Consider the following 18,563-nt stretch of genomic DNA (forward strand, 5'->3'; position numbering starts at 1 on the left):
TTACCAAAGTTCAAGATAAATTATACAATGTACTTTTGAAATTATAGGAGTCCTACATAAAGTTAATGCATTCTTTCATTGCTTATTTTATTTTATTTTTATGTATCTTGAGTTGAAAATAAATCAAAATTTACTTTTTGTACTAGTTATGAAATTTCCCTCCCACATACAGGAGGATTATTATTTTATTTTTTTCATTTTAATATATTTAATTCACCACAGGTTCACCCAAAGAAATTTACAGTACAGTAACATGCTACATTTATGTTACTCTTTAAGAGAAACTTCCACATGTGGGTGAAAATTCATTTAAGTGAAGTATTAAGTGAAGTGATATTTGTTTTAATTTAAAGCTACTATTATCTCTGGATGAAGCATTTTTTTTATAAAAATTAGTATGCTGGGACTAAAAAAATTTATAGGATTTATAATGAATCATAACGAAATTTGGGCAACATCATTCTCATATCCAAAAACCATTTCATGTGGAAAGTTTCAGTGTGTAGAAATTTATAGTAGTATTTGTTTGCTATTCTTTAACCATGCTGTGTATTATACAACTATAACCAAATGTTTCAAAAAAAAAAAATATGCTTCAATAATACAACACGTATTTTTGGTGTGTTCTCAAAATTTTGAATCACTCATTGATTTTAGAAGGAGCGTGCATGATGAAAATTTCAGTTCCCAATCTTACAAAGGGTTCAGAAACACACAGAGCAATCACCTTTTTTTATCTTTTATTATTGTTTTCTAGAATTCCTTGAAACGAGTGAGGGAGTCACTGATTCCAGACGTTTAGCAGATAAAGATATAAAGAAATCATAAGTACTAGAGAAAAGATTAAATACAGCAGAATTCACAGGATTATTTTATTTCAGAAGCAACACATGACCTTCATATGTTGCAGACAAAAGACTTGTAGGACGCCCGAGAATTGAAGCTTTGCTTATTGCAACGAAGTTGCGTTCAGTCAAAGACTGAGTCAGAATGTTTTAAATCCATATTTGGAATTTGTCAGTGATGATCTCAGCATGAACTTTAAGTTTCAAGGTGATGTCTACTCTCACAGAACTTCTTCACAGCATCATTTTATACACAAGATTACGATTAATGCAGAAAGATTGTTTTGATTCACAATCACACGAACTAGTTGAATTTTGAAGTTGGCCAAGCTTCGACGCAACATTTTTGTACTCAATGATATTTTTACAACACCGTTACATGCGATTGATGGAATAATACGATTTGTTTGTGAAAAGTACCACATTGAGAATGACGTTATCATCAAACCATGGTGCAAGAAGTAGTTCGTTAATATATTGCGCACCGGTATTGGGAAATGTGACACACAGTAATAAAATAAATAAAAACCTTAAATCCTGGTGTACATGCAAACTCATAAATCGATCAGATTATGACGAATGTCCTTAAAAGGCACTCGATTCACATGAAGCAACAAGCATCAAAACCCCTCCGAAAACCTTCTGGATATGCAAAACGTGTTCTGTAATAGAAATTCAAAGATGACCGTAACATGAACGCTGGCGATGGAAATTATTTTCGAGGTAAGTTGGAATTTATGTAGCTGATATGATTGGAGCCAGTAGGAGATCAAAAGTATCCTGCACAGGAGATAGGAGCATCTGTACCGCTTGTGCTACCGAGATTATTTCCAACAGATGGTCTACAAGCGTTAAAAGAAAGAAATTTCCCAAAAAAAACTCCCATTAATAGAATTACTGGGAGGTCCCTTGTTTGGCCATGTGTACAATCAGGTCCACCACACGGTTGCTGCATCCATAGAAAAAAAACCCAGAAAGTATTATACAGAAATCCTACCAAAATGTTGAATCTTGAAAATCGAACAACACCGTGCAAGTAGACATGTATCACAAGTTTGCCACTCTGGGAAACACCGAATCAATAATAGGTACTAAAAAGAGCATTCTCTCATATCTATGTAAGGGTAGCAGATTGCTTTACCTGTAACCCCACTCATTGTCGTACCACGCAACAAGCTTCACAAAGGTGTCGCTAAGGGCAATTCCAGCCTTGGCATCAAAGATGCTTGACCTGCTGTCGGTAATGAAGTCGGTGGACACCACATCGTCTTCGGTGTAACCCAAAATACCCTTCATCTGGCCTTCCGACGCCTCCCTGTTGTAAGAAGATCAAATAATTAGGTATTGAATACAGAAGTTTTACGCCTGCTTAAAACCTGATGTCAAATGCAGTGCCAGCACTAAGTGTACACAAAGTCGATGGACAACTAACAGAAAATCAAGTCAGAAATCCAAACGGAAACAAGCACTTACTTGATAGCCGTCTTAATGGCATCGTAGGAGGCAGGCTTCTCAAGCCTGACGGTGAGATCCACCACAGAGACATCTGTAGTGGGGACACGGAAGGCCATTCCCGTGAGCTTTCCATTCAACTCCGGCAACACCTTGCCCACGGCCTTAGCAGCTCCAGTAGCACTGGGGATGATGTTGGTGGCAGCACTGCGTCCACCTCGCCAATCCTTGCTTGAAGGACCATCGACGGTCTTCTGTGTGGCTGCAAGTGAAAGCAAATCAACGAAAAAAAATATATATATATTACATTCATACGTTTAACACGAAACTAGGAGATAGTGATTAATACTCCAAATCGTGCAATACAATTCCATACCTAAATACTACCAGTCAGAGAAGCCAAAAACAAGCTCTAAAACGTTGGAGGAAGTTTCAATAGCTCATGATAACCCAAATTCGGTGAGATACCTGTGGTAGCATGCACGGTGGTCATCAGACCCTCCAAGATTCCGAACTTGTCGTTGATCACCTGATTTCAACACACTCGCTGGTTAGAACCATAAATTCGAAAAACTTAGAAGGCATGATGCAAGCGCCTTTTCTAAGTCAAATGCTCAATAAATGGCAGGAAATGGTGCATGGTAATTCATCAACACTCAAATTGCTGTACTAGAAGGTGAGTAAGCAAATCCTAAGCGGTACCTTTGCAAGAGGCGCAAGGCAGTTTGTGGTGCAGCTGGCGTTAGAAACAATGTCCTCGTCGGAGTATTTGTTCTCGTTGACGCCCATGACGAACATTGGAGCATCTTTGCTGGGAGCAGAAATCACAACCTTCTTGGCTCCACCCTATACAAACTAACACTGAGTATGAAGCTCCCGTGGAGGTATTTTGCGGGGAGCTTAATTCTTAGGGGACATTTTCCTATCATTGCAAATAAATAGCATCCTGGAAACGCAGTTGACCCTTAATCTTATTTGGTACAACAAAGTTGTAAATTCGAACAAGATACATAACGTAAAATTACCAATTGTGTAAATTGAAAAATAAAGAGAAAGAGGAATCCTAAGGATTTCCTAAAATGGAGAGGTTACTATATTTTTGAGAACTGAAGGTGAAACAAAAATTCGTTGTTACAAAAAAGCGTATCATCACATTTTACCTTGAGATGAGCAGCAGCCTTGTCCTTGTCGGTGAAGACGCCAGTGGACTCCACAACGAAATCAGCTCCATGCTTGCCCCACGGGATCTCAGAAGGGTCCCTACACGTAAAATATGCAGAAAAACATGTGTAAGGCCATTTGTTCCAATGCTTTAAATGTGTTGAATACAGTGTTGGTCACAAATAACCAGATGGAGAGATGATTATTCTTCCTACCTGCAAGCATAGACAGCTACTGGGTTACCACCAAAGGTCAAGTGGCCTTCAGAGTGAAGAGTCACTTCTGTCTTCTTCCATTGTCCGTGTGTGCTGTCATACTTGAACATGTAAGTCTGAGGAAACCAAAGCACCAAATAGCATTAGAAATCAGAGTATTATATCTATACGTATATATATGTAAACTCAAAATATGACAATAAAAAATTGAAATGAAAAAATAAAGCTCCGTAATTCAAGACTAGTATTGAGCCAGAAACAATGCACCATTATCAAAATAATGAAGGAGTAATGTGCAGATATTTTCTAGGGGTTTGAAATCATCAGTTCCTGAGGAAAAGTAATTTACCATGTATTCGGGAGTAATAAAAGGGTCGTTGATGGCTACTAATTCAATGTCATCGCGCTCAAGGGCAACTCTGGCCACCAATCGGCCGATACGACCAAAACCTTGATTTAAAAATAAAAATAAAAAAAAAGTCTCTTGTTAATCAAAATGCTGAATGAATGTTGCTCAGTTGACCAACCATTAGTTAAATTTATCCAGAGGCTGTGATACCACACTGAAGCTAGAGAGAATGACAAGACGTACCATTGATTCCGACCTTGATCTTAGCCGATCCCACTGTTACACCAAAACGCTCTTTCAGTACACGTGTATCCCCAACAAATAAATTTCAAATACGATGAAATAAGTTGTCTTTTACAGATATCGAACGTCAGCACGAGGAGACTAAAATAAGTACCAGAAAGAAGTCACACGGCCATGTGATTATTGAAGCAATTCAGATTCTTGCAAGTGCGAGTGCACATCAATAAGAGACTTACCCATGATTACAAACTTCAAACGTCCTTCCTCTTAGATCTGGAAGATAAATAAACGAGAACAAAAAAAAAATGAGTGAAAACTCAGAAGAAAAAGAAGTAACAATAACAATTGCTTATTTCTGCAGTTGAGTGACTCTTAATCTGCATATTTTCTAAGCAGAAACATGAACAATGAAAGGAGGTCCGCTCCTTCAGATTTTCTGGACACTCACAAAAGTCAACGAACAGCCACATATCACTAAAAAAAAAAGCAACAAACTACATTCCTAATATTGAAGATCTCTAACTTTGCCGGTTCACCAAATCAACCCACTTCCACCTAGAAAAACAGAGCACACCACATGACTGAGAGAAAAAGAAAAAGAAAAAGAAAAAAAACACACACTCACAACGAAGTCCGAAGCTACGATACATAGAACGTGCACGCGCGCGCACACAAACAAACAAACAAACAAACGCCAACTCGCAAACCATCTTCGAACAGCGACAAAACTTCCAACACCGATCCCACCTTCTAGCTCCAAAAACGCTCCTCCAATACCCAATTCACGGCACCAAGCACTAAAACAACGAACCAAGACACCCGCACCACGATCGGACCCGAAGGAACACGAAACACGGGAGCAAGCAGACAATCGACAAGCAGAAGCTGACTGAAAAACCACCTTGAACGTAACCAAAAACGCTCCAAACGCAACGGTTGCTAACTGGATTGTATCGCAAGAGATCAAAGCAAAACACAAAATTTGAGAAACGGGTACAGAAGAGGAGGCATATATTGGGCTACGACGGTGGAGCTGGTAGCCAGAACATGCATGCAGGCTTCGATCGCAAGCGACCATCACTTCCCCCTCGCTCGCCTTCTCTCTGCTGAGACGGCGATCGCCTCGGCTCTGCTGTGGTTCCTTGCACTGCTTGGCCTGGGCCGAACCGAACCTCTCCCGAGCCTACACCGGGCCTACCCCGAGCCTATCCTACGTATTGTAGGACCTGCCAAATTTAGCTCCGGACATTCGTTCGGACCCGAACGCAGCACCGCCACGTGTCCATATTCTTAGGTGAGTACTCTCTGATATTTACGTATAAAGTATTTCGTATTGTACTTTGGTATTTTGTACCGTATTTGTGTGTGTTTTTTTGGCTTTGAAACCTTCTGTGTCGAGCTTGCTTGGATTGACCTCATGGTGGCTTGCGACGGGGCGTGGATGAATGTGGATGAAAACGAGCTTGCCGTGGTTGTTGATGAATTTGTTTCGGTTCTGTTCGTCGTCTTTAATTTAATGATAATATTAATCAGGAGTGGATGTTGTAGGTTGTGTTTATTGACGTTGAGGTGTTTTCATCCATCGATGAATATGAAGTTTTATTTTACTTTATTTTATTTTAAAAACCTTTTCGCTTGTGATCTGCACATTTGGATTTATCTTCTGCAGCACAAAATTATTATTATTATTATTATTATTATATTTTAATGATATCTATTTATTCTTTGAAATTGCTACAATGATCTTAAGGAAGTTTTCATTTGGGAAGGCGACCATTTTACGATGAGGATTTTAATTGCTAGTGTCTTTGATGCAAAATGTGTGTGTGTGTGTGCCATCCTTTTGGTGGTTTTCAACCAAATTGTGTCTTTCTTGAAAAATATAAGATTTTTTTTTTTTGTCTTTAGTATAAATTATTTTTAAAAATATTTTGTAATCTAAAAAAGAAATAAGAAAAATGTTAATCATTTCAAAGAGACATCAATTTTTATTCTTTCATTGATCATAAATAATTAATTACAAATTTAGATTTTAACCTGTAAATCGAAATGTAACAATTTTGATTTTCTGATATTAACAAAGTATGAATATCTACAATTTCACTTATGTGTGTGTTCTTATTTGAAAGACAACAATTTATTACTCAACTCATAAGTTTTTTAGTAACTCATGGTCTTATGCTTACTATCCAAATTGTTACATGTAATTGCATACAAAAAAATGTTCAAGGGATTTGCCATCAAAACTTATAGAATAATTGTTTACCATATACTAAAAAAGAATGAAAACTCAGACGATATTTGATGATATTAGAATAATGAGAAATTATTGTCAAAAACACTATATTCTCTTGTACCAAAACATTCTATTAAAATTTTCATCATAAATTGTTATATAAATTTCTAAAGTGGATGTATGTAGTTGTCAAGTGCAAAGTGTTATGTCATTTCGTTAAATTTAAGGTAGTGCTTAGGTATATGAAAGTTATAAGAGTATTCAATGTAGTTCCTTTCAAAGTTTTAATAATATTTATAAACATTGGTGCTCTTCATGGACTACATTACAATTTGGTACATTTTTATTATAATACATACATAAATATCATTTAAATATTACACTCTTTTGAGAAATTGAACCTACTGTTGCAAAAATACCAAATCAATCAAATTTGATGAGAATAATTTCTTAGTATTTACATATTCGTTCATACATTCATATCAAGTCTTCTTTTCTTTTCTTTTCTTTTTGATACATGTTTGTTATTAAATGACATGTTCCCATCTAAATGGAGTGTAGAGTCAAAAATTTTCAAAGGCATAACAATATAGAGTTCTATGAACCATGCCACTACTTTCATTCATTGTTCATTAACAAATGAGCATGAAAGTCAATTTTTGTTTCTTCACGTTTTCTTAAACGAAGACATTTGGGTCCTTATTTGCAAAATCAATAATGATTTTGTTACATGCATTAAAAAATAAAATTGAAAATGTACTTAAAGCTAGCTCCTGATCTTTATCATATACAGAATAGACTTCATATTTTTCCGACATAGATTTTTATTTATCTTATTTTCCAACATGACATGTTCCAGTGATGGTAGTTTTAAAAAGTAATTTCCTCAAAAATAAAGAGTTGCTGCGTATGTGTATGTGGCATACACTGTAGACAACTTCAGTTCAATCTACGTACTTGGGCACAAAAAAGATTGAGAAAAATATAAAAAACAACACACTAAAGAATAATATTATACTGTGAACAGTTTAATTCAATACACACACACAGATATATATATATATATATATATATGTGTGTGTGTGTGTGTGTGCTCTAAATAGATTGACATATTTAAACATGGCTTGGGAACGGAACATGGGAACGGTGGCCCAGGTCAGAGCAGGATCAACGTCATGAAGGTGCCAAGTGGCCCGGCTTCGAAGGAGCCCAGAAACCGCCGTGAATATGGTTCAATGACCAGGAAACTACCGCCGACGATTCGTCCACGGACGATTGTGATCGTCGACGAAAACCTCGACCCAGCGACAAGGGGAAAATGGAAGACATCGATCGCATGGGAGAATTTTTCTATTCCAACCAGAACCCATATATCGCATCAGGGCATTTCTCCTTGGCGACCAAAATCCATCAATCGCATTGGCGGATTTTTTCTTTAACACCCATAACCCATCGAAATTCATCTCGAAACTGTCGCAGGACTCGACTAGTCCACTGCAACCCCCATTTCGAGTTCCCGGGCGCAGGCTCCATCACGCGCGTAAGCTGATAACCGAGAACAATTCCGCTTCTCGGACAACGAAATTGGCCTACAATCCCGAAGGCATCGATAGATGGGAGTGCCTTAAGCGAGTGCCTGGAGCAATCCGCGCGGTGAGTGTCAGGGCAGCTCACAGTGGTGCTTTTCTGACTCACGGTGGGTGGCACGGCGCTGCACCCTGGCGATGACGGGGCTGGGTTGCCATCCTTCTCATTTCAGTCAATCGCGCCTGACCAAGATAGCAAGTCATGTTGCGTGAGTGCGCTTGGGATTCTCTGAGCCGAACACCACGATCCCAGTGCACCGTCATGGCCACATAATACGTTTCGTCTCTACAGTCATCTTCCTCGGATCTGGTGGCATTGCGTTTATCTTAATGCGGTCGATTGGGATTTTAGGGTGCCACGGTTGTAGCTGGAGTGGCGTGCAACAATACCTACGATGTGCATGGAAACGGTGAACTTTTCTTAGGTGGAGGTAAAAGAAAAAAAGAAAAAAAGAAAAAAAGAAAACAAACCTGAGGTTATATCGTGGTTCGGGTTCATTTTGTTGAGCCAGAGGTCTGCCTGTTCGGCTCAAAGAAGAGACACCACCGTTTTGAGTTTACTCCCCACCATCAGAATGCACCTTTATCTCGCCCACGAGATTATTGTTCGCACTGTTTACTAAGTTTACAATTGCAGCTTTCATCATCCATCTCTTCAATAGAAGATTGCTGCCACGTTTGTAGTCAGAAGGGATAAATAAAACGGCGGTCAAAAGAGTAGAATCAACAGGAGAAACAAGACAGATAGAGGTTGCAGGCATAGCGTGAGCCGAATCAAGAGCTCAATCAGGCGACTCAACTACCTTTGAGCTACGAATGCCAGAATGAAACTCGACCCATCACAACACGCAGTGCAAGCATCCATCACCAGAGAACCTGGGACCCACGGGGGAAATTGGGCACGTGATTTCCCATAATAAGAGACCATTGCAGTCAAGGAGCAGATAAGTCTGAGGGTACGATCAAAGCCCAAATCTGAGCACTTTCCGAAAGTGGTTGTGGTCGACGAAACGGAGAGAGGTCTCTACAAGTGTTGTGTGTGTTACATCAGTCCAAGTGACTATTGAGAAGCCAGATAACACAGAGTTCTATTTTTTTGTTTATATTTGGATGGCAGTGAAAAATTTGGCCTAAGGTTGGAGCACTGATCAACTTGATCAGCTTTTCTCGGTTTATTGAAATGCAACTGACACAAGCATAGGGCGCAGGCGCATTCAAGTTTAGAGAGAAAGTAAGAAGGGGTTTTCGACATATCCCATCTCCAGTTAATGGTGCTGCGTCTGAAAGTAGGACAATCTCAACCCTTCACGAGCTATTATGCCCTTCTCCTTTTGATGCGTTCTAATCTCGTGAGTCGATTTCACCTGGATCTGACGCGGTTTTGGATAACAGATGCGAGTTGCAGCTTGCTTTTCTAGCTGCTGGGTTTCTTTACACCGAGGTGCGATAGGCTTGTGAATCTGTAAGCGGGGATCTACATTGTGTCTCTCCAGATTATTTGCCCCTGTTTGAATGTTACCACACGCGTGGTTGTGATGAGCGGCTTTGCTGATTGCGAGTCGTCTTTAGATGTCCATCTGAGTCTACAAACATTGTGTCGTTGTTGGTTCTCAGTTTAAGCTCTTGGGCACACATTGGAGTTTGTAATATTCCGATCAGCCTCACCAACACGGTAGCTGTAAGAATGTTTGCACCGCTGATGGCGCCATCCCGTAGCAAAGCTTCAGTGAATGCTCTTGTCAGTACCTCTCTGTCGTGACCTCTATGTAGCATAGTCAGTCAACTGTTTCCTGCCATTCCTTCTGAATTTGCAATACATTTTTCGCTTGCGGGTGCGAACTTCACGATAATTGAATAGTGCAATCCTATCAAGCATTCCTTCGCGCGCATCAAATGAGCTTCCTCTCCAAGGTGTGTGTGCTTATAGGGAAGTTGTGCTTAAGGCGACTGAAGACGTAAAACGAGAAAATGAATGGAGGGGATTGCGGTGGGAGTTGCGCCTGTGTAGGCACTGCAGCCCCCAGTATGCAGGTCAGTGTTCCTCCTATCCTTCATCTCCTTTGCAACACAGATCTCAAGCAACTTGTGTGAAATCTCCACCAGGGCGAGGTGTTGGTGTCCAGCTTCTTCACACTCAGATCGGCTTCTAGCTGCTTCTCTCTCGCGCTCTCCTGCATCTCTAAGTTCAAGTATAATTGGTTTGTCTCCTGCTTCTTTGGTTTCTCAGTAACAACAACCAGGGCAACTTATTCATGTGCATGAATAAGATCATACCCAAGTCCTATGTATTGTATGGATCATTGAGGCATGCATGTGTGTGTGCGACTAGGTGCCGGACAGTTCCATGCAGTGCATGGCCACCCCCAAGCCTGTCCTTCTCACCACAACCAAGCACTTGAATGACATCGAAGTGGACTATGGACATGAGGTTCTGGATCACAGCAAAGACGCGAGAGAAATCGCAATCAGTTATGACGCCCGAAACGGAGCACGATGGCGGACTACACATCGCTTCGAATCTGGTAATTTCCATTTCTCTCAATCTGCTTCCTGTCGTCGGCACTCACATTAATAATCCTTCCCAAAGGAATCTTTCGAGCAAAACTCTTCATCAAAATCGCCCCCGCTTAGCCATTGTGCTAGAGTTGCGTGAGAACATAAATTGCTGTGCAGGAATTTTCAGTGCCAAGATCAAAGTTCCAGCCGGCAACACGAGCGGCCTAAACTGCAGCTTCTACTTGTCCTCGTTAGAAGGAGACAAGTTCCAAGACGAAATCGACTTCGAGTTCCTGGGCAAAGACAAGACCATCATCCAAACAAACGTGTACACTGAGGGGGTGGGCAATCGAGAGGAGATTCACCAGCTTGGCTTCGACTCTTCCGAGACATTCCACGAATACGCCATTCACTGGACCCCTACCGAGATTCTTTGGTTCATCGATCAGGTGCAAGTTCGGAAGCATGAACGGAAACCAAACGACGCTTACCCGATGAAGCCCATGTTTCTGTATGCGTCAGTGTGGAATGCAGGCTGGGTGAACAATGGAGAGTGGGCTGGCTGCTACGTAGGCTGCGATGAGCCATATGTGTGCACATACAAAGACGTACAAGTTCCTCATCTCCCTGATCAGTAACCTGACCTCTCTCTCTCTCTCTCTCTCTCTCTCATTCCTCACCAAAATAATCAACAACACCCGATTGTGGCTGTCACTTCTCGTGCTCGAAGCTGCAAAGTGACAGAATCACGAGACATCCACTTGCAAGCGTCACTACGAAGCTTATCCCTTCTGCATGTTTCGACGTCGAAGCATCGATACCGACACCACAAAAGATGTTAGTACCGCTTTGACTATCCACAAAACAACTATTGGAATTGGAATTACTTTTGACACTGGAGCACAGATCCACAGTTGGGACTGTGTGTGGATTTCACCAGGTTGTGGCTCCAGTTTGTAGCAGCCACTTGAAGGCTTGTTGAGTTATGGAGGTGTGTCGCCATCCACATGCATTCTTCCTCGCCACTCACTCGGGATTATTTTGGTGTTGTGTGAAGCATTGTTTGTGTGTACCTGCACATGCAGGAATGCAGTGAAACCATGTGTTCTTTGTTTGTTACCTTTGTTTGGATTTGTGGGTTGTGGCTCCTTTGCTGTGCTTAACCCCACTTCCTCCAAAGATCTTGATACAGTGGTTCTCTTTTGTCAAGTTCAGGTCTTTAGAACAGAATCTTGTGGAGGCACCACTAGTTTCTTGTTGCTACTCTAATTGTTTATTAAAGATGTTTTTCTTTTGGATGGATATTGTTCAATGGAAAAAAAGTAAAAAGAAAAACATTCTTTTTGTGCAATCCAATTTCGAGATATAGAATTTCGATTTCTATTAAATTCAAAATTGCAAGACTTGAAAGGTATTCTATAATCATGAGAGTAAAGAAAAAATTACTTTGGTTGTAGTATTCTATAGTCTTCTATCTTTTCTATTCTATGACATTATTTGTATTCTAATGCATTTTGTAAAAATTAATTTTTACAATCATCTTAATCTTACACCTTCTCTTTTTGAAAACTTGGTTTGGTCTTCTTTCTTTTAAAATCCGTTGTATTAAATAAAATCAATGTAATTATGATTTTTTATGTTTGGTGCATATAATACTGACAGCTTCATTTGTTTACATTGATAATTTGCACAGAGAATATTTTCTTTTTAAACATTTGAGATTTTTACAGACATTGGTAAATTTTATCTAAATGTTTTAGGTGACTTATGTTTCTTTGATGACACAAATAAATGATTGATTGTTTTTAGAATTGTATAAATTATATATATATATATATATATATATATTTATTCTTAAAGTAAATATTTTATTTTTTATATACTATTTTACATTTTAAAATATAAAATTAAGAATTTTTGATTATGCTTTATACAAAAAAATAAAAAATGAAGATTAATTTATCATGAATAATCAAGAATTCATTAATTTAAGATTTAGAATATATATATATATATATATATATATATATATATCTTAAACATTTATATGTTTGTATGTTCTTTACTTTGTTTTATTTTTTGTCAATATATTTGTGAGTATCTATTTTTAAAATTAACTTAAAACAATTCAAGTCTCTTACATCCAACTCATTGCTTGATTTTTATTAGATATTATTTTATTCTATTTGTACACAATATTTTGTTTTGTGTTTAGATTGAATTTTAGTTGTAATTTTTTTTTTAATGCAATCTACTATCACTAAATAATAGGTCATTTTAAATTTATATTACCAATATTCACCACAATTTCATTGACAACAACCATCATGCTCGCCCCAACTAAAGTAAAACAATGTGGCACAAATGTATCAAGTGGTTTGTCATTTTGTCTCAAACTGCATTTCAAAGCATTGCAACATTTTCATTATAATAAAGCCTCTCATGCACTCTTTCTTCATGCTCTTGCACATCATATATCACTAAATTTATATCCATATGCTCTTGATAAGCTATTTTTAAAGCCCCACAAATGGGATTTGGTGTCTAACTCTCAACATTTAAACAATATTTTGTCTCAATTAAAACAGACATTATCCAACTACATTTAGGAAGATAAAAATGTTTTATAATTAACGGACAAGGTGGAAATTTGTAATTTGTAAATCCTTTAATTGATAAAAATTGAGAAGTTTTTATATTTCAACCAATTGAAGGGTTTGAAAGTTGTGTCCTTTTGCCTTATCTATTAAGTATAAAATCCTTGATTTTTTTAGATAGGTCTAGTTTTTGTTAAACAAAGTTAAGGTAGCATACCTATTCTCAACCACCCCCCATTTTCGATCTATAAGGTGGTGTATTTCTAATTAATTTGACATGGTGATAATGATTAGTTCTCACACCTTATGGTTTTATATTACTTAATTCACATTTTGCCTCAATTCTATGGTGCCATTGGGTAAGAAATGAAGAATTTTATGCCAATTCATAAAATTATTTGGCAAATCAACCATTCTTGATTTTGTAACCAACCACTAGCCAAAATTAGGTTGGCTTATATGTCAGATTTGTGTCAAAGAAAATATTGAACTATAATATTAATAATAATTATGTGTTTAGGCAAAATGATGTGAAAACACTTAGAATCATCTTGATTTCTATTTTCCTATGCAAGTAATTTTTAAATTTTTTCATACACATACTACAAATATACTAAAATGCTTAAGTTATCAAAAATGGGTCAGCTACCTTAGTGGTCCAAACTCTTCTAATGAGGCTCAATCAAAGCTGCAATGGTTTCTCCAAGCATCAGGATTTCTGCTGATATTCCTTTACAGCCTCACTTACTCTCCAATTACATCCACAGCAAGATTGTTCATGAATTCAAGTTACCATTTCGATTGTGAAGAACTCATTTTCTTCTGAACTTCCACAATCTAAACAGCCTTCAGAATATGAAACAGAAGAATAGAGGGCACCACTATAAACTTTCAATTCAAACCCAGTTAATATGAGCAAAATTGAATCCACTCTCTCCCCTTCAAATGGAATTGCACAATTTCCCATGTCTGCTACTGTTGCTGATGAACTGTAATATTAGCTCTTACATGTGTGGGTTTTGAGGGGGAAACAATATGAATGTGACCATGAGGACCCAAAAATGCACACAAAAGAAGAGTGCTGATTTGTGGTGATTCCATCTTTGAAAAGAAGAGTGCTGAACTACAACATCTCACGTTTATTATTATTATTATTTTTTATTTTACTTGTCAACGATTAATATTTCTAAGCATGCTCATGTATTTGAACAGAACTGTGGGACCATTTACTTTTACTTAGATGGGGAGGCGGCTTCTGACAACCAGTGAGCATAGCTTTTGGGATTGCCCTGTTGAATACAATTCTGTTATCTGTGCAGATCTAGACCATGCAAAGTTTAATAGGTATTCAGGTTCAGTAGGTGATGTTTAAGGCTTGGCATTCCATGTTGAGACTAACATGGAGTTACATTTGATGTCAAGCCTAAAGGCCACTGTATTTGATTCACAGAAGCACACAAGCAAAGGTATTCATCTCTCTGTGATATGCAGAACCTAACAGCTGGGAAAAACTATTGAGACATGAGCTGGAATGTTATGAGTTCTATGAAATATTCTTCAAGAGTTATTTCAGTAGAAACTACATTACCTACAACGAAGTCAAAACATCACCTAATCGTGCGAATGTACAGAGAAAGGAATTGAAATGAAAAAAGGACAAAAATATATTCATGGAACTTGTATACTGACACAATGCTTCAAGGAAAGATGTGGGAAAACCAATTCTTCTGAGAAACATTTATAATCGCATTACCTGTGCCTGCTCAGGTAATTTGGGGGCTCGAGTGATTTTCTGCCCATTATACACCACCTAATCTATCACACAGACCACAGGCAGCACCTTACAGCAACTAGTACTCCATGTACACCTCGTAACACCTCTTCATGCGTAGTTTGTGACCTTCGGAAATGCGGCACGATTCCCAATCTCTCAACCATCTTCTTCATAGCCAGTACCTAACTCACTGCTTCCAACACCTTTAGGATATGCTGAAGGGTTTGCAGCTTCACCCTTCTTCTCTTGGCCTCCGAATTTATGTTCTATTCTGGTGAACAATCCTGGCTTTTCTTGTGGCATGGGAGTGATGTAGGACAGCTCAGGATGAGGATCCTTCTTCGCCTGTGCCTCTTCGCCCTTCAGGTAACTCTCAGCTTCTAAAAACTTTCCTTTGATTCTGCCGATCATTGTGGGTTCATCAGCATCCTCACCTGAGAATTGTTTTTTATGCCCTGAATGCCATATGCAGCAACCAAGTCAGTAATATTGTATACCTGAGGACTTCCTCATTAAAAATAAATTTCGTTTATCGGATAGTTCTATACTAATTTAACCTGGTTTTGCAAAGACGAGTCTTCATGAAACCAGCAAGGAAGAAGAGGTTTCTGTCGAAGACTATACCTCCAGCCCCCTTGTCTTTCACCGAAGACAAGTAATCTGCGGTTACTCCAGAAGGCACATCACTGCCAAGTACAGCTGCTGGCAATCCTCCATGCTGTTTTCCTTCTTGAAGTTGCTTTGGATCTGCCGGTGGAATATAGGACAACTCAGGATGAGGGTCCTCTTTATCTGAGCTTTCCTTACCTTTCAGGTGGTTTTCAAAATCTACAACTCTTTCTTTCAGTTTCTGCATCGCGGTTGGACCCGGAGTTTCCTCGTTGTCTGCAGAGTAGCCTGCAAAATCAAGAAATCCAACCTTAAGAAAAATAATTGTAGGGATTTACGCACGAGCAAGCGAAAGCGCAGTAAACTAATTACTTATTTTTTTATAGTAAAGAGCACCGAGAAGCAAACACTGCAGCAAATTATGTTTTACTCCTTACTTCGGATGACTGCGGAAAATTCCTGCTACGAGACTAGCTACAAGCAGCAGATCCCCAACGACTCATTTTCACATGGTACCTTTGAAGATTTTGCCTGAAAAAAGTGAGAACCTCACCGCGTCCACTACACATTTCTCACTATTACGAGCACTATTAACGTTCTCCTCATCACTTCACCTCCCTTAACGATGCGACGTTTACTGTAGCAAAGCTAATTTCACAGTCACATCTGCTCCAAATCTTCGACCTAACATGAAGTCGAACATCCTCAAACTCCATCCCATGGTTCTTAACACAAACAAGTAGCGCACGATCTGCAATCCTCCGCTGAAAGCAACATCGCACAGACTCATCACATAGAATCCGAAGAGAAACAAGGACATAAAACCGGCCTTCGGATCCTGACCCTTCCACTCGAAACCAACACATGCGACCCGGGTTCATAAAAAAACACAAAAGAAAAACTATTCTTGCCATTCTTACCTTCTAAATCCGATTTCCCATCTCTTGAATCAAGACCAGCCATGCCCACCTCCTAAACCCTCAACCCACTTCTTTCTAAGTGTAGATCCAACGCTGTGAACAACAACAACAACAACAACAGCAGCAGCTGCAAATCCTTTCTACCTCCGAGAAAAAAGCACACAACAAAACTCAGCTAAACCCAACAAAGAGTGCAACATGCAATCACGTTTAACCCAATTTGTAGCATGAAGGAAATATGTCTTATTCTAAACAATGCACCATGGATGATGCCACCCAGCCTCTGTGGATAAAACACTTGCTAAACTATAAACAAGAGTGTAAGCAACTGCATAAAAAACACACCCATTTGCACAAAATCAGTGGAAATTATAAGGAAGGACATATACTAAATATACATATATATAAATAGTAGTGCGGGGTGGGGGGGTCTGCGAGGTGGGAAGCTCTGCACAGCCCACTTGGCATTCCCCCCAAACTCTTCAGAAATGTGCCATCTGGTCTTCTTCTTCTGCTGCTTCTTCTTCACATTTGCATTTACCAGACATGCCTCCTGGTTTTCGTTTTTGCGTTATTTTATTGCTTTATTTTTTCTTTTACTTCTTCTTCCACTTCTTCTTATTGTTTTAGTGAAGCGTTGTTTGTGGTTGTGAAGACGTTTCCTCTTTTACCCGGTCTTCACAAAGTTCGGTTGATTGACCTTTTTTTTCCCTCCTGTTGATGCCAAATCCTGTGTTATATATAACTTGTGTGGGTTCCAGAGGTTTGATTTCGAGATTTTGTGGGAATATGTGAAAGGGTTGTGTTTTGCTTGTGTTTTGCAATCCTACCAGTTTAAATACTTAAATTTATACTATATATATATATATATATATATATATTCTACAATCTGATCAAGCATTATACATAAAACATTCACATATGTGACTTTTATTAAATCATTCTAGATTTTATCAACTACTCTATTATGCATACATAAAATGAAATTTATATTTTTGAAAATAAAAGAAGCTATTAATATTTTCCAATTTTTAAATTTAATCATAGGTATTTACATAAACACTTAAATTCACGCTTATTAGTTTTCTGGAGAATTTCCAAGGTTTGTACAAAAAAAACCTTATAAGGATTATATTTTTCTGATTCATTTTTGTCAAAACCAAATTTGGTAACTAATAATATTATACTTAAGCATTGACCCAAATTTATTAAAAAGATTGCACATTTTGATTTACCCTTAGAGGTTCTAGTCCACATATAATGATAATTTAATATAAAACATTATAGTTCATAATTCTTTAATTTTTTTGTCTTTGATTAAACTTCATTTATCATAAACTTAAAACTATACACATAGATCAAATTTTGTAAATGATGCAAAGCTTATAGTTGGTGCATGACAAAATAATTAAATAACACATACTATTATCATAATGTTATTGCCAATATTAAAAGTTTTGCAACTTCAATATAGTTATATAAGAAGGTAAAAGACAAGGGAGATAATTAAAAGAGGAAATAATAATTATGACAAAAATAATCAGTGCAATAAATAACACAATTTCAAAAATTTAAAAATATGTCAAATTCCTTTTTGCAGAAGAAGGTTGGAGATGCAAAGAGTAAGTGCTCTACATCAATCCTTCTTAATATATATATATATATATATATATATATTTCATTACTTCTAGTTGAAGCAGTAAAAAGAATCATCAACAAATTGAGAATTCCCTAACCTCCCTTTGGACCATGTGGGATACCAATTTGTTTTTTTCTTTCTCATTAAATACTTCTCATCTGCTACCCTCTATTAAAAGCATTATCTAACAGTAAATCAAAACTCTGCATTTCAACAACAAAGTTACTAGTATAAAATATGTATATATATATATATATATATATATTTTTTTTTCTTTCATCTATACATCCCTCCAGAGAAAGATAAAACAAAGCAAGCAGACTCATTCATTTTACACACATCATTGATGAATCTCTTCACAAGTTTTGTGCAAAACAAAATGGCTGCTGCAGACACTCTTGTACTGAAAGTGAACCATTGTTTTCTAATCTCCATCATCTG

General features: G+C 37.9%; 3 protein-coding genes across 12 annotated transcripts; 1 reads left to right on the top strand and 2 right to left on the bottom strand.

Moving 5' to 3' along the window:
- Positions 1 to 1,358: 1,358 nt before the first annotated feature.
- LOC112274459 (glyceraldehyde-3-phosphate dehydrogenase, cytosolic) lies at positions 1,359 to 5,337 on the bottom strand. 2 transcript variants are annotated; one of them, XM_024503983.3, is made up of 11 exons: positions 5,013 to 5,238; positions 4,502 to 4,538; positions 4,266 to 4,298; positions 4,023 to 4,123; positions 3,674 to 3,789; positions 3,458 to 3,557; positions 3,000 to 3,143; positions 2,766 to 2,826; positions 2,319 to 2,559; positions 1,987 to 2,160; positions 1,359 to 1,794 (listed from the first exon to the last, which is right to left on the bottom strand). In XM_024503983.3, the coding sequence occupies exons 2-11, from the start codon at positions 4,503 to 4,505 to the stop codon at positions 1,740 to 1,742; spliced, it is 1,029 nt and encodes a 342-aa protein (XP_024359751.1). In that variant the 5' UTR covers positions 4,506 to 4,538; positions 5,013 to 5,238; the 3' UTR covers positions 1,359 to 1,739. The 2 variants fall into 2 exon arrangements, with proteins under 2 accessions (XP_024359751.1, NP_001413488.1); NM_001426559.1 differs by having other exon boundaries at positions 1,389 to 1,794; positions 5,167 to 5,337.
- Positions 5,338 to 9,074: 3,737 nt separating this feature from the next.
- LOC112274447 (putative xyloglucan endotransglucosylase/hydrolase protein 1) lies at positions 9,075 to 11,934 on the top strand. 7 transcript variants are annotated; one of them, XM_024503964.3, is made up of 6 exons: positions 9,142 to 9,373; positions 9,480 to 9,549; positions 9,702 to 9,825; positions 10,015 to 10,118; positions 10,417 to 10,609; positions 10,761 to 11,934. In XM_024503964.3, exons 4-6 carry the CDS (start codon positions 10,056 to 10,058, stop codon positions 11,219 to 11,221), a joined length of 717 nt encoding a protein of 238 aa, XP_024359732.1. In that variant the 5' UTR covers positions 9,142 to 9,373; positions 9,480 to 9,549; positions 9,702 to 9,825; positions 10,015 to 10,055; the 3' UTR covers positions 11,222 to 11,934. The 7 variants fall into 7 exon arrangements, with proteins under 7 accessions (XP_024359733.1, XP_024359732.1, XP_024359734.1 ...); XM_024503966.3 differs by having other exon boundaries at positions 9,157 to 9,373; positions 9,480 to 9,528; XM_024503965.3 differs by lacking the exon at positions 9,702 to 9,825 and having other exon boundaries at positions 9,075 to 9,373.
- A 2,886-nt stretch (positions 11,935 to 14,820) lies between these two features.
- LOC112273976 (uncharacterized) lies at positions 14,821 to 17,309 on the bottom strand. 3 transcript variants are annotated; one of them, XM_090245808.1, is made up of 4 exons: positions 16,484 to 17,309; positions 16,117 to 16,327; positions 15,579 to 15,851; positions 14,821 to 15,409 (listed from the first exon to the last, which is right to left on the bottom strand). In XM_090245808.1, exons 2-4 carry the CDS (start codon positions 16,130 to 16,132, stop codon positions 15,111 to 15,113), a joined length of 588 nt encoding a protein of 195 aa, XP_090101934.1. In that variant the 5' UTR covers positions 16,133 to 16,327; positions 16,484 to 17,309; the 3' UTR covers positions 14,821 to 15,110. The 3 variants fall into 3 exon arrangements, with proteins under 3 accessions (XP_090101934.1, XP_090101935.1, XP_024358862.1); XM_090245809.1 differs by having other exon boundaries at positions 16,080 to 16,327; positions 16,484 to 16,852; XM_024503094.3 differs by lacking the exon at positions 16,117 to 16,327 and having other exon boundaries at positions 16,484 to 16,953.
- Positions 17,310 to 18,563: the final 1,254 nt, after the last annotated feature.

The sequence above is a fragment of the Physcomitrium patens genome, chromosome 21, assembly GCF_059467195.1.
Source record: "Physcomitrium patens ecotype Gransden chromosome 21, ASM5946719v1, whole genome shotgun sequence".
Classification (NCBI taxonomy): domain Eukaryota; kingdom Viridiplantae; phylum Streptophyta; class Bryopsida; order Funariales; family Funariaceae; genus Physcomitrium; species Physcomitrium patens.

What these genes read in the sequence shown, in the direction of transcription:
- LOC112274447 (XM_024503965.3), top strand. Translation starts at nt 10,056, where the DNA reads ATGAATGGAGGGGATTGCGGTGGGAGTTGCGCCTGTGTAGGCACTGCA. An exon ending in CTGCAGCCCCCAGTATGCAG is followed by an intron (nt 10,119 to 10,416) that starts GTCAGTGTTCCT and finishes GTGTGCGACTAG; the next exon opens with GTGCCGGACAGTTCCATGCA. An exon ending in TACACATCGCTTCGAATCTG is followed by an intron (nt 10,610 to 10,760) that starts GTAATTTCCATT and finishes ATTGCTGTGCAG; the next exon opens with GAATTTTCAGTGCCAAGATC.
- LOC112274459 (XM_024503983.3), bottom strand. An exon ending in TTATTACTCCCGAATACATG is followed by an intron (nt 3,790 to 4,022) that starts GTAAATTACTTT and finishes TGGTTTCCTCAG; the next exon opens with ACTTACATGTTCAAGTATGA. An exon ending in GACAATGAGTGGGGTTACAG is followed by an intron (nt 1,795 to 1,986) that starts GTAAAGCAATCT and finishes CTATGGATGCAG; the next exon opens with CAACCGTGTGGTGGACCTGA.
- LOC112273976 (XM_024503094.3), bottom strand. Translation starts at nt 16,526, where the DNA reads ATGGCTGGTCTTGATTCAAGAGATGGGAAATCGGATTTAGAAG. An exon ending in TGGGAAATCGGATTTAGAAG is followed by an intron (nt 15,852 to 16,483) that starts GTAAGAATGGCA and finishes TTGATTTTGCAG; the next exon opens with GCTACTCTGCAGACAACGAG. An exon ending in GAAAGACAAGGGGGCTGGAG is followed by an intron (nt 15,410 to 15,578) that starts GTATAGTCTTCG and finishes TATGGCATTCAG; the next exon opens with GGCATAAAAAACAATTCTCA.